The 15,047-nt window shown below is 47.1% G+C and overlaps 1 protein-coding gene and 1 long non-coding RNA gene across 4 annotated transcripts in view; one reads left to right on the plus strand and one right to left on the minus strand.

Moving 5' to 3' along the window:
• NPHP4 (nephrocystin 4) overlaps positions 1-15,047 on the minus strand; it is a 486,557-nt gene that overhangs the window by 21,941 nt on the left and 449,569 nt on the right. For all 3 annotated transcript variants that reach the window (XM_068240494.1, XM_068240492.1, XM_068240493.1), the window contains one exon: positions 13,889-13,974. In XM_068240494.1, coding sequence (XP_068096595.1) covers positions 13,889-13,974 — 86 coding nt within the window. The remainder of the gene's footprint in view (positions 1-13,888; positions 13,975-15,047) is intronic.
• Positions 13,490-15,047, plus strand: part of LOC137521364 (uncharacterized) — a 47,306-nt gene continuing 45,748 nt past the window's right edge. The window contains exons 1-2 of the long non-coding RNA XR_011022110.1: positions 13,490-13,632; positions 13,726-13,790. This is a non-coding gene — a long non-coding RNA (uncharacterized lncRNA). The remainder of the gene's footprint in view (positions 13,633-13,725; positions 13,791-15,047) is intronic.

The following is a 15,047-nucleotide window of genomic DNA, read 5'->3' on the forward strand; positions in this document are numbered from 1 at the left end:
GGTGCTGTACTGTATGCGGTACCCACAACAACCAGAAAATCACGGCAAGTTATGTACCTTATCGGTGATTGGCTGCTGTTGTATACAAAGCCTTTGTCACAAAAGAAATCGGAAACATCCGGCACTGCATTGAAAAAGTTACACATTTATTCCAGACTTGTGCTCAAAAAATTGAGATGCAAACAGCAAAACAGTTCAACATTGAGAACAATACAGTCCTACCATAGGTGCGTTGGTGGCAGTGGGTGCTGGGTGTGATACGGGCAGCCTGACGGCCGTTTCGCACGGCGGTGCTTCTTCTAAGGCTCAACCTCGCCGGCACTCAGCATCAGCCAGGTTTTTATTTCCTGGATGTAATCGGCGGTGGGCGGGCTTAGGTCTGCCTCTCACGTTATCGCCTACTGGTGCTCGGCTGGGCCTGTAACTCGCGCGACCAATACTGGAAGCGCGAGTAGGAGGTCGCATAGAAGTGACGCAATCCGCATCATCGGTATCCGGGCAGAATAACTGCCCTCCGAGATCACGCTTGTTTGCCTACTGGTCCAAGCCGACTGACGTCGGCGTGACACATAATGTAAACAAAGGCTGGTGTATTCCCCAGCCAATCCGCGTGTCTCTAGATGCACTATGCATCATAATCGGCTTGCTTATAGAAGCGTGATCTCGGAGGGCAGTTATTCTGCCTGGATACAGATGATGCGGAATGCGTTACTTCTATGCGACCTCCTACTCGCGCTTCCAGTATTGGTCGCGCAAGTTACAGGCCCAGCCGAGCACCAGTAGGCGATGACGTGAGAGGCGGACCTAAGCCCGCCCAAGGCCGATTACATCCAGGAAATAAAAACCTGGCTGATGCTGAGTGCCGGCGTGGTTGAGCCTTAGAAGAAGCACCGCCATGCGAAACGGTCGTCAGGCTGCCGGTATCACACCCAGCACCCACTGCCACCAACGCACCTATGGTAGGACTGTATTGTTCTCAATGTTGAACTGTTTTGCTGTTTGCATCCCAATTTTTTGAGCACAAGTCTGGAATAAATGTGTAACTTTTTCAATGCAGTGCCGGATGTTTCCGATTTCTTTTGTGACAAAGACATGCTGCAGCGTTATGTCATCCTGAGCACGCATTTGAGACATAGGTGTTTCATGAGTCAATCCCACCTTATCTCTACGTGGCTCAAATGTATACAAAGCCTGCTTGGATTGGTCAGAGTAGTAGAGCAAACATGCCTCCTTCACTCGTGCCTACCCTTATATACAATTACCTCCTTTTCTGCCTCTCAGATTTTGTACATGCGTGCCTGTGCAGCTTCACTGCAGTTCTCAGGAACGAGATCTGAGATGCAGAGAAGGAGGTATGGTAATAGGATACAAGGGTGGGCCAGACGGGTGAAAGAGGCTTGTTTTTCAGGGCATATCGCTGCTCTGTCTATTTTTTCCATACCCCGGGCGACCCGGACCCCTGCAGCTTGCTCCGCCCTTCACTTACACCTTCCCAGTGAGGTGCCTCCTACCTCGTCCTCAGGACCGCGTTGTCACTTATTTCCACGAATTCTGGTGAGTGGATTTTCCACCCTTGCTGCTTTTATACGTTCACCGCATACAGTGGGATGGGGCTGTGGATGTTTTTGAGCTCGCCCACCATATGCGGCAACCAGTCCGGCTCGGAACTTTCAGCACTTTCTCGACTTTCGAGAAGATTTTCTTAGGTTAAAAAGTAGTATTATATGCCAGAAAATACATAATGGCTTTGCTGTTCCTAGGATTAGATATGTACTATTTATACAACAGGAGGGGAAAAAATACTGCATAAAGGAATCCCGAAGTGAGCAAAGCATAGTAAGCTTTAGCTACTTGGGGCTTCTTCCAGCCCCTAGAAGCCTCTCTGGTCCCTCCCTGCAATTCCGTCTTCCTCCAGGGTCCCACTGTCAGCTTCCACCTGTGGACGGGAGGCGGGAGCGTTCTGGCAGTAGCACTGTGCATGCGCAGAATTCTCCTGGCCAAGGGCGGGGCTGGAAGAAGTCCCAGGTAAGTAAAGCTTACTAAGCTTTGCTCACCTTGGGATTCCTTTAAATATGATTCAAACTAACCTCTGTTTAAAGCTTGTAGTAACTCACAGGTAATGCAACTCACAGGTTGATTGTTAGTGGTAGGTGAGAACCACACTCCTCTCCTGCTTCCACATTGCTTTGAGAAACTGAGGCCGATTTCACACTGTATATTTCCAGGTACGCGAAAATGAATTGCAACAAATACACTTCCGCGCATGTGTGACGCCTACCACCTGCGGCGGGCGGACTTCCGGTCCGCTGCACATCGGCACATAACCGCTTGGTAACGTAGATCTGTCTGAGCGTCGAGGATGCAGCAAAAATGTCACTTCCATCGCATTGCGCCATGCCAGTATGAAAGTCTCCATAGTCTTTAATTGCCCTGTGGTGGGGTGCCATAAAATTACCGCACCACCCCAGTGTGAAAGGGCCCTGAAGGTCTCCTTGTAGTATATGGGAGATAGTGTAATTCAGTTCAGCTGGATTTAGTACTGCAGGTCTGGACACATTACTGTGTCTTTAAATTTGCTGACTGGCTTAACTCTGCAGACCAGTTATATAGCAGGTGCTGCTTGGTGAGTAAGCATTACCTTCTATTGTTGTTTTGCACAGCAGATTATAAGTCAGGAGTCAGGACTAGTGCCCACTAGAGCGCTTTCAGCAGCATTTTGAAATGACTGGGGATTTCAAAAACTCTTGGTTAATAAAAGTCAATCGAGGTGATCTCACTCTCTCTCAGTAGTGCCTGCGGCAGTTTTTGAGCGATTGCACTTCAATACAAAGTGTAGGATCTCTGCAAAATCACCTTTCAATCGCTGTACTACCATTTTGCAGCGAATTTACTACCAAACCTATGGAAATACCAATTGAAATGGCTATCGCAAAGCACATTTTCTGCACAAATCACTTGCATTAAATTCAAAATCAATTGAAAAACCCTGGAAATCGCTCTGAAAAACGCCAAACAAATCACTACCAAAAGTGCTTAGTGATTTGGATTCACATTTTCTATGGGTCTCAGACCACAGAGTGAACAGTATTTAGGAATGAATTACTGAATAGGAGGGGGCAGTTTTATTTGGCACATCCTGGAGTTCTCCTTTAATCTTTACTACGCAGGTTGCAGGGACGACCTCTGTAAAAGCATCATGAAGTTCATGTCGATTTACCATTACGACAGACATTTATAGCTTAACCAGCAAGCACATAACTTCCCAACTGTAACAGAATTAAACAATTAACCATGTAACAGTCTGCTTATCTGTGTAATGTATACTGATGCTGCTGTAAAACAAGATACTTTCCACAGACATTTTTATTGGCTGTTTTATAAACGTGGTTCAAGCTGAATTTGTGATGCTATAAAATGCAATTCAGCAAGAGGAGAGAGAGAGAGCACATTACTTTTGTTAGACGTCACCCAGGGTATTCTTATTTACTGGAAATTGGATACAGACAATAAAAAATGAATATGTTCTGCTTGGGGGGGAAATACAGAGAAAGGCCTTGAGATGTCAGCAAATGAATGTACGACTTGGAGAAAGTTATGTTACAGAAAGATGCACTGGACAGGTGTACCTGTAGGTGGCAGTTCTGCCCGGGCCATGGTCAATGTGCGCGCTGGGGCAATGGCTGCAGGCTATTGAAGCACATAGATGAGAACACTTTAATTTAGATATAAATGAATTCAAAAGTTAGTATATGCATTTGGCCTTTCTGCATTGCTTTCCACTTAAATTACCCTGCACAGCTATTTTATGATACTGATTTAAAAGAAATGTTGAGATGAATACAATTTCTAGAAACTTAAAGGATACCTATGACTAAAAAGAGGAAAAGATAGATACTCACCTTTTAGTAGAAGGAATCCTCTGGATAATCCAGAGGCTTCCCCTGTCCTCCTTGAGCTCCCTGTTCCAGTGCTGGGACCCCCACAAACCTGTTTGATAAGGGCTTGTTGAAGAGGTTCGCATGGCAGAGTTCCTGTCTGTGTATGAGCATGACAGCACTGTGCAGGCGCAGATGCCCGTGCCTGCACAGTAGCATGCAGCTACTCTAGCCCTGCTTTTACCTCCTTGCACAAGTGGATACAGGAGCATAGTCGTGAAGAAGAAGAGGGCTCTATTGAGGATCAGTATCTATTGAGATAAGTAGCTAACATTTGCCTTTTTTAAACTCAAAGGTTTGCTTTAATAGGCCGCGGTCACATGACCACTGCTGTCTTCTTGATCTGAGCCTGAACTGTCAGCAATTTCGGCTCTGTTGCCAGAATCGAAACTAAGCCACGTTGGTGGACTGAAGGATCGTTCCAGGATGAAAGGTATGCAGTAACTGCTGGTATAACAATGTGCAGTCACACAGGTGCAGTGAAAAGGTATGCAGCCCAGGCATCTGTGGTCAGATGGACCCTTGACCCAACGCTGTGTGCAAGAGATGACACCACTTGCCTTTCAACATCACGGTACAGTTTGGGTATCACCTTTTTTGAGAAATAATTGCGGCCTAGTATCTTCCACTGCAGTGTGTGGCTTTGCTTTTGTGTGCTGCTTTTCCTCATGTGGTCATCCCATTGCAGTTTGTGCTTTGTCATCATGTGCCTTCGTAAGGAAGTTGTCCCTACGCGGGTCTTGGTCTTTCCACGGCTCAATTTTTGGTGGCAGAGAGTACAGATGGCATTGCTCTCATCTGAGGCAGAAATTTCCACATCGCTGAGCCCTGGGATGATGGCACTTTGGTGGCTGCCGACTGAGTGTTAAGTGGGGTGCCAGAATCAGAGCAGGAGGAGGAAGATATGTCACGGTTCCGTGTGGAAGCTGAGGAAGATGAGGTGTTCTGTGTTAAATAGTCAACTACGTCCTGGCAATCTTGGGGGTTGATGGCACGTGACTTCTGAACACTGTACTTTGGTCCAGGGCCGAACGAAATCACGACAGCACGACCTCTAACAGACCTGCCGGGTGGCCTGCCTATGGCTCTGCCTTTGCCTGTTTTGTCCATATTGGGGGGGATGAAGTGAAAGGTATGCACTGACTTGACTAATACAATGTGCAGTCACACAGGTGCAGTGAAAGGTATACACTAACTGCTGGTATAACAATGTGCAGTCACACAGGTGCAGTGAAAGGTATGCAGTGACTGCTGGTATAACATTGTGCAGTCACACAGGTGCAGTGAAAAGGTATGCAGTGACTGCTGGTATGGTATAACAATGTGCAGTCACAGGTGCGGTGAAAGGTATGCAGTGACTGCTGGTATGGTATAACAATGTGCAGTCACACAGGTGCAGTGAAAGGTATGCAGTGACTGCTGGTATGGTATAACAATATGCAGGCACACAGGTGCAGTGAAAAGGTATGCAGTGACTGGTATTACAATCCAATGTGCAGCTGTCACACACACACAGGTGCAGTTAACAGGTATGCATGGACTGGTATATAAAATTGCTTGCTGTCACACAGGTGCAGAGAAAGATATGCAGTGACTGGTATTACAATACAATGTGCAGCTGTCACACACACACAGGTGCAGTGAACAGGTATGCCCAGACTGGTATATAAAACTGCGTGCTGTCATACAGATGCAGTGAAAGGTATGCAGTGACTGGTATTACAATACAATGTGCAGCTATCACACACACAGGTGCAGTTAACAGGTATGCACGGACTGGTATATAAAACTGCGTGCTGTCACACAGGTGCAGTGAAAAGGTATGCAGTGACTGGTATTACAATACAATGTGCAGCTGTCGCACACACACAGGTGCAGTTAACAGGTATGCAGTGACTGGTATATAAAACTGTGTGCTGTCACACAGGTGCAGTGAAAGGTATGCACGGACTGGTATTACAATACAATGTGCAGCTGTCACACACACAGGTGCAATGAAAAGGTAAGCACTGAATGTGCTGGGTCTGGCACAGTCTAGCAATTAGCAAGGGCCAGCTGCGACAGACATGGCTGTATATGCAAGTGTCAGTGGGCCACACACAAAAAAACACATCACAAGAACATTAGCTCTCAAAAGAGCTGTTTTGGGGTGCTTTTTAGCAATAAATATCAGCAAAGAGCCTAACTAAGTTTTCCCTATCTCTGCAGCAACCTCTCTCTCTTCTCTCACTAATAGCAGCAGCACACAGAGTGAGAAAATGGCCGACAATGCTGCATTTTATAAAGGGGGGGGGGCGCTCCAGGAGGGAGTGCAGCCTGATTGGCTGCCATGTGTCTGCTGACAGTGATGTAGAGGGTCAAAGTTTAGCCCAATGATGTAGTATAGGGGGCGGGTTGAACTCGCATTAAGTTCACGTTCGATCACGAACGCGAACCAGCGATGTTTGCGCAAATAAGTTTGCGTGCGAACCGTTCTGGCCATCACTATTCCCGGAGCTGGCCACACTTGGGGGGGTCGCCAGCACCTCCCGCCTCCCCCTCTGGGGTGCCGCTGTGTGGTTTCCGAGCAGTGAGAGGGCTTGGAGCCCTGCAGCTCCCCGGTTGTATGGGGGCATTGGGGAGCCTCCCCGTGGCGCTCCTGGATAGTGCTAATGTAGCATGAACTAATCCCCACAGGGCAACCACTTTGCGGTATTAGTTTTAGACCCTGCATATTTTGGCATGCGAAAGCAAATGCATATTTGCATGAGCAATGTCTCGTGATTAGCCAATTAGGCCAAATTTGCAAAGCCAGATTTATCAGGTTTTACTTGGTGTTTGATGCACACATTCCTCTGCTGTAGAGAATCAAAACTAAGCCACGGCGGGGGACCGAAAGGATCGTTCCAGGATGTCGCGGGCACTGGGCGGCTGCAGGGGGCTGGTAGAAGCCCCAGGTAAGTGAAGTTAGTTTAGGGAATACACACGCATTTGTGTGCATTTTGCCGCGGATGGCAAAATGTGCAAGATTTTACAGGCTGTTGAAACGTGCGCTGTGACCATTCGCGTTTTGCGTTCATCTTTTTCTGCGTGTTTTCAAATCGCACAGGTTTCTGCTTTTTCTTACACGGCACGCTAGTTCGCATACAGTACATGCTGCTGCAAACGCGGAAACGTTCATGGAAAAACATTTGAACATGAACGCAAAAGCCGACAGAGACCCGGGACTCGCAGGGGAAAACTGCCTTACCTAGTACTGTACTATACACTATCCAGCCACTGAGTAATCTCTTCATTTCAACTGTGACAGAACCAGTGCTAAAATCAATGGTAAAGCTGTCAGTATCATGAACTTTTTTATGTGGAAAACAAGCACAAAATAGCTGAAATGTAATGCAGCAGATTGGCAGCATTCGGAATCACACCTGTGTCAGCGCATGACATAAGGTGCGGCTATTAGACAGCAAAGAAACATTGCGTGTCACATGTGCAGTTACGATCATGCTCAGCCATGCCACCATGGGGTTGAAGCCTCTTCACTGCTTGTGCTGAATACAGTATATGCGAGCACCCAGCCACCCTTGCCAGCTTCCGCCCTTGTAAAATAGACCTAAAGCATTGCCTGCAGCTGGCCTTGTAAAATAGACCTAAAACATTTCCTGCAGCTGGCCTTGTAAAATAGATCTAAAACATTTCCTGCAGCTGGCCTGGTAAAACAGATCTAAAACATTGCCTGCAGCCAGAGCCGGGCAGAGGCTGGACAGGCTACAGCCTCTGAGCGCATGATTGACAGGGCGTTTGACGCCTGACATCTATCCTTCCCTCTCTCTCCTCAGAGCTCCCCTCCTGCATCGCTGTGTGCCAGTGATGTGTGGCAACCTGGCAGCGTGTTCCCTCTCCCCTCTGTGCGCCCCCTCCCCTCCTGCAGCGCAGTGGACAGGCAGCGCTCACTCAACTCATCCTGGTTCCAGACGCTACAGGTCCAACTGTCTCCTTTGTAGTGTCACTGCACTGCATGGGCTCTAGTGCCCAATCTGTGAAGCAGAAATACAGAGAAGCCACACTACAGAGAGAGCAGACGGGACCTGAAATGCCTGGAAGCAGGAAGAGGTGAATGAGTGCTACCTTTGCACTGCCTACATAAAGCTGGGGAAAGGGAGGGAAGAGGCACAACTGGCTACTTTTTGCTGTGGAAGGGGAGGCTGGCTCATATGGCTACCTTATCTTGAAAGGAAAGGGGAGGTGGTCTCGTTATCCTGGGCGGAGGGTGCTGTTTGACTACCTCATTCTGGGGAGAGAGGGGGCTGGCTACCTTGTCCTGGGGAGGGGAAGGAGAGAGGGAGCTTATCCAGCTACATTATTCTGGCTAGGGGAGAGGGGGGCTGACTACCTTATCCTGGGATGGGGGGAATGAGGGGGCTGGCTACCTTATTCTATGGAATGGGACAGGGGGCTCATCTGGTCATTTGGCCACCTTATGCTGAGTAGGAGGGGGGAGAGGGGTGTAATTTGCTACTTTATCGCAGGGCTGTGGAGTCAGAGTTGGAGTCGGAGTCGAGGAGTCGGGGCAATTTTGGGCACCTGGAGTCGGAGTCGTGGTTTCATAAACTGAGGAGTCGGGAGTCGGGTGATTTTTGTACAAAATCCACAGCCCTGTTAAATTTTAGACTAAGGAGTCGGAGTCGAGGAGTCTGAGTCGGGGCCATTTTGGTTACCCGGAGTCGGAGTTGGAGTCGTGGTTTCATAAACTGAGGAGTTGGAGTCGGAGTTGGAGTCAGAAGATTTTTGTACCGACTCCACAGCCCTGCTTTATCGAGGGGGGGGGGGGGGGGGGGTAGTGTGGGCTCATCTGGCTCCTTATCCTGGTGAGGGGGGAGAGAAGAGGCATATCTGGCTTCTTATTCTGGGGAGAGAGCGGGCACATCTGGCTCATATACTGGAAGGGGTGGGGGGCAAGGGTGCATCTGGTTACTAGGGAGGGGGCATATCTGGCTTCTTATCCTTGGAAGGAAGCACACACCTGGCTTCTATACAGGGGAGGGTTGGGCTTCTAAACTGGGAGGAGGGGGGCACAACTGTTTACTATGCTTTCCATGAGAAAATTTCTGCGTGCTCAAACACTAAGTTTAATCCTAGCAAGTCTGGCTTTGCAAATCTGGCCTAATTGGCTATTCATGAGGCAATGCTCATGCAAATATGCATTTGCTTTCGCATGCCAAACTATGCAGGGTCAAAAAACCAATACCGCAAAGCGGTCGCCCTGCGGGAATTAGTTCATGCTACATTAGTTCATGCCCGTGGCGCTCCTGGATAGTGTTAATGTAGCATGAACTAATTCCCGCAGGGCGACCGCTTTGCGGTATTGGTTTTTTGACCCTGCATAGTTTGGCATGCGAAAGCAAATGCATATTTGCATGAGCATTGCCTCATGAATAGCCAATTAGGCCAGATTTGCAAAGCCAGACTTGCTAGGGTTAAACTTGGTGTTTGAGCACGCATACATTTTCTCATGGAAAGCATTTTTTGTAGTTGTATCCTTTGGAGGCAGGTGGCTGATGGCTTGCTCTGGTGGTGTGAGCCCTGGAGTGAGTTGTCTGTGCCTGTCCTCCCCCCCCCCCACTGGAGTGTTGTATGTGAGCCATCCCTGAGCTCCAAAGCTTGGGGTGACCCATGCTTCACTCCTTTCTCATGTGGTGCCCCCAAGTTAATGCGCATGTAGCAGAACGCAATGGACGTTAAGGTAAGTGCCTGTTTTTAATATTGGGAGGTGGGTGCGGACGGCTCTCCCCGGCGCTGGCCACTCTGGGGGGGGGGTCTTTTGCTCCACCCAGCCTACCCCTCCAGGGTGTCGCTGTGGTTCCCAGGCAGTGAGAGCGCCTGGTTGTATGGGGGCATTGGGAAGCCTCCCCGTGGCGCTCCTGGATAGTGCTAATGTAGCATGAACTAATTCCCGCAGGGCGACCGCTTTGCGGAATTGTTTTTTTGACCCTGCATAGTTTGGCATGCGAAAGCAAATGCATATTTGCATGAGCATTGTCTCATGAATAGCCAATTAGGCCAGATTTGCAAAGCCAGACTTGCTAGGGTTAAACTTGGTGTTTGAGCACGCATACATTTTCTCATGGAAAGCACAACTGTTTACTATACTGTGGGAGGGAGGGATGGAGGTACATCTCTTTACTACTGGGAAGGGGATAAGGGAGAACACCTGGCTAATATACTGGGGAGGGAGGCACATCTGGTTACTATACAGCGGGGTAAAGGGATGTAGGTAAATCTGGCTACTACTGTGAATCGAGGGGGATAAGGGAGAACACCTGGCTAATTTACTGGGGAGGACGGCACATCTGTTTACTATACTGTGAGGTAGAGAGACGGAGGTAAATCTGGCTACTACTGGGAAGGGAGGGGGATAAGGGAGAACACCTGGGTAATATACTAGGAATAGTGGCACATCTGTTTACTATAGTGTGGGGGGAGGGATGGAGGTACATCTGGTTACTACTGGGAAGGGAGGGGGGTAAGGGAGATCACCTGACTAATACATTGGGGAGGGGAGCACATTCTGGTTATTATAATGGGGAGGGGGTGCCTAATACTTTATGGTGGCATATCTGGTTATTGTACTGGGGTGGAAGTTGCTACCTATACTGTGTGGGTACAGTTCTTGCTTTTTTGGGGGGGGGCATACTTTGGAACCTCTGCTTCTAGTGCTAGAGAACCTTGTCCGACCCCTGCCTGTAGCTACCCTTGTAAAAGACCTAAAGCATTGCCTGTAGCTGGCCTTGTAAAAAAAAGACCTAAAACATAGCCTGCAGCCCTCCTTTGTAAAAGAGACATAAACATTGCCTGCAGCTGCCCTTGTAAAATAGACTTAAAACATATCTATGGGAATGGGATGTCAGTAAGTGTACAAGCTGAGTTTCCATATTCCTAGAATTCAGCTTCAAATGTAGAATTACCTTTGGGAAATGTTTTAATCAGGTAAATAATAAAATATCCCAAATGAGACTTGTATATTTACTTGGAGCTACACCTGCTGGTCTGTAGTATATGTAGCTCCATAAAGAGCAACAGGGTCCACTATAAGTCATGGACTGCCTTTGAAATGGACACTTTCTTATGTTCATAAAACATTACTAAACACACAACTTGATGAAGCTTCAAAAATGAAATTGGAGAATGTAAAAGATTAGCCTACTGTAAATAAAACAAATATAATAAAAAGCCAGCTAGATCCCCTTTAAAGTACACTTGTCACTATATTAAAGAGCTTAAAGGGATACTGTAGGGGGGGTCGGGGGAAAATGAGTTGAACTTACCCGGGGCTTCTAATGGTCCCCCGCAGACATCCTGTGCCCACGCAGCCACTCACCGATGCTCCGGCCCCGCCTCCGGTTCACTTCTGGAATTTCAGACTTTAAAGTCTGAAAACCACTGCGCCTGCGCAGCTGCATCCTCGCTCCCTCTGATGTCACCAGGAGTGTATTGCACAAGTCCAGTATGGTGTTTGGTCTGCGCAGTATGCTCCTGGTGCCATCAGCGGGAGTGAGGACACGGCAATGCAGGCGCAGTGGTTTTCTGACTTTAAAGTCAGAAATTCCAGAAGTGAACTGGAGGCGGGGCCAGAGCATCGGTGAGTGGCTGCGTGGGCACAGGATGTCTGCGGGGGACCATTAGAAGCCCCGGGTAACTTCAACTCATTTTCCCCCGACCCCCCTACAGTATCCCTTTAAACCAAGAGCATATATACTGAAAAGGCACTTTGTGCTTTCAGACTACCCCAACCACCTGGATCAACTGGGATGTGTGGGGGTACAGGATATATATATTTTTTCCTTCTGGTTGAACTTGATGGATGTATGTATTTTTTCAACCAAACTATGTTAAAGGGAACCTAAACTGAGAAGGATATGGATTTTTCCTTTTAAAATAATACCAGTTGCCTGACTCTCCTGCTGATCCTGTGTCTCTAATACTTTTAGCCACAGCCCCTGAACAAGCATGCAGATCAGGTGCTCTGACTGAAGTCAGACTGGATTAGCTGCATGCTTGTTTCAGGGTGTGATTCAGCCACTATTGCAGTCACAGAGATCAGCTGGACTGCCAGGCAACTGGTATTGTTTAACAGGAAACATCCATATCCCTCTCAGTTAAGGTTCCCTTTAATATGGTGCATCATGCTGCCACTGTCAGAAACCAAGCTTGTACTTTTGCTTGAGCAATGGCCCCACTCCCTCTGACTTGAGGCCTCTGATTCTCTGCACAGCAGTTTTAAATTAAGAAACAGAGGAGTGACACCATGCTGCTGATCTCACACTGAGATCTACAGCACAGTGATGACTCATTAGTGGAATGCTGATCTGCGCAGTCCATTCAGCATGCCCAGAGCAGTCCACATTTGTCAGAATAGAGAATTAGCAAGATTAGGTTGCTGGCTCTGCTCTCATGTTACCCTGTCTATATCCATCTGGATCACAGGACTGGTTGGACAGTATTACAGATTTCTTTAAAGACGGACTGTAGTGAAAATAATGTATGGAATAAAATAGCTTTTGTTTGTACAATATTAATTTATACATTATTTTAGTTAGTTTACATTCTAAAATGTATCACAGGTGGCCACATCTTTAGTCCTGCCAGGTGATCTCTGTGAAATGTTTGTTTAATGAGAGAGGGAGATGCTGCTTGTTTGGCAGTTGGAAACAGTGGTCATTTCCCACAATGCAATGAGGTTCACAGACAGCAAACTGTCAGGGCCATGACCCTGACATCACAGTGTGGGAGAGGTTCACCACAATACCAGTCATACAGAAGTCCCTGATACTCTATTCGAGAAAAGGTAAATATTTCTCATGCAAAAGGGGGTTATCAGATACTGATTGGGATGAAGTTCCTCTTTCAAGAGAACCCGAGGTGGGTTCTAAGAAAGCTAATTGCACACAGAGGCTGGGTCTGCATATACTGCCCAGCCTCTGTTGCTATACCGATCCCCCCATAGGCCCCCCTGCGCTCTGCTTGACCCCTATAAATCATATGCCGAGCTGTCGACACGCAGTGTGTCGCAGCCAGCTGTTTATCTCTGCATCTGTCAGTTTCGGCGCTCCCCCACCTCCTTCATAGCGCTGGTCCACACCCGCGTCCCTTCCCTCCCCGCTAATTGGAGGGAAGGGACGCGGGCGGGGACCGGCGCTATGGAGGAGGCGGGGGAGTGCCGAGACTGACAGATGCAGAGATAAACTGCCGGCTGCGATACGCTGCGTGTCGACAGCTCGGCATATGATTTATAGGGGTCAAGCAGAGCACAGGGGGGCCTGTGGGGGGATTGGTATAGCAATAGAGGCTGGGCAGTATATGCAGACCCAGCCTCTGTGTGCAATTAGCGTTTATAGAACCCACCTCGGGTTCTCTTTAAGATATTCACACATTCTGTAACTTAGCAGTGTGCCTAGAGCTGAATTTGTCTTTTCACGTCTGTAACATTTCATGGCTAGCAAACTGTTTATATAATGGCTGGCCTTTCTACTTCTGTATATTAATGTTATCATTTTGGTTATTTTGTGTCTTCCAGTCTGTCATTAGCAGAGGAACAGCGTGACCTAAGAGAAATTCTAAATATCAACTTGCATTAGAGTGAAAATGAAAAAGGCCACTTGGGTGGCATGAAAAGCATCGAAATCAGCAGCACAGAGCAAAGCAGAGATCTGAGAAATGCAGTGTAAGGATCAGTCTGTTCCAAATGTATAGTTCAAATATTATTGGAAGATGGTTGTCCAAGTCACCAACAGGCATCTTTGTGATTTGTTTTTAGGACAGCGAGTTCCTTCATAAAGAATGAAGTGGAATACTGAGGACCAGATGAAGACTTTCTGCAGTGTAAGTATAATGCTGCCCTCCCACAGATATTCTTTTAAAGTTGGCCTCTAGATGGGCTTTAACACAAAGAATGTTATCCACAGAATTAGGTCACTTACGTATAAAGGGCCACAAAGAACTTTTTAATCTGTGGGCTAGGCCCTCCAGCAACCTTCAGGAACACATCTTGGGGTTCTCCTGGGCCCTAAAAGAGAAAATAGCATATCATACATATCATGCAAAAGTTGTGCTTGTGTTACATCAGAGCTGCAGTCATTAGAAATGCTCAAATTTTGTTGTGGTTCTAAATTAAAGTATTACTAGCAGAAAGAAGCTGTGCATGGTGACCAACTTCTAAGATACACAGATGATTCTGATAACCTGGAATGGCCATTTTCATGTGTATCATTATGTGATGCATTTAGCCTTTTTGGAAGGAATTTGAATAGCGTATGATATTACATATACTAACGCTATTAACAGTTCTTTGTAGTTAGTTACAACTAAAAGTGCATACAAAAATGTGGGCAGGGGGTTGAGACTCAATTCTTTCGGAGGCTAAACACTGTAGGAGAGCAATGTGTTTGCTGCTATGGGGAGAAGAGGAGGAATGACAAGAGGAGGAGTGGTGAGAAGGGGAACAATGCACTCAGGGGTCGCTGCCATTTAAAGATTCTGCATTCCAGATCCTAAATCAAGCTCAGGACACACCTGTGCACATGCTCGATTCTCAACTGCGGCCTCTGAGTTTATTATAGCACGTGTACACATTTTACGTTATTGCTGGTCAATGCTGACTGTTAGTTGCAAATAGTAGCATACCTGAGAGCTCTATAGATGACCTGTTTCTTAAAGTTTAAACATGGTCCTTGCTAAAAGCTCCACTAGACCTGTATAGCAACAAATAATAAAATATGTTTAGAAGCCCAACTAACTTTACAAAAAAATATTGTGGAATAGGATAGAATCTCTTTTGAACTTTTACTGTTCCATGTTCCCATTTCAGGGACTTTCTCTCACTTCTGGTTAGGGATGGCGCTCCCAACGGGGTAAACTAAGCAATTGCCCAAAGCCCAAGGATCCATATGGGCACCTAAGTCAAGGATTCTTGGGGTCACAACAACTTTACTGTCAGTACACATCCAAAATGTAAGTAGTCCCACAATCATTATTGCCCAGGTTTCCATTTTCCTATAACATCCTTTTTTCGCCCAGCTTACCCAAAATAAATGGAACCCTGTGCTGTACAACAGAATAAAAGACATAACAATGCAATAT

The sequence above is a fragment of the Hyperolius riggenbachi genome, chromosome 6, assembly GCF_040937935.1.
Source record: "Hyperolius riggenbachi isolate aHypRig1 chromosome 6, aHypRig1.pri, whole genome shotgun sequence".
Lineage (NCBI taxonomy): Eukaryota > Metazoa > Chordata > Amphibia > Anura > Hyperoliidae > Hyperolius > Hyperolius riggenbachi.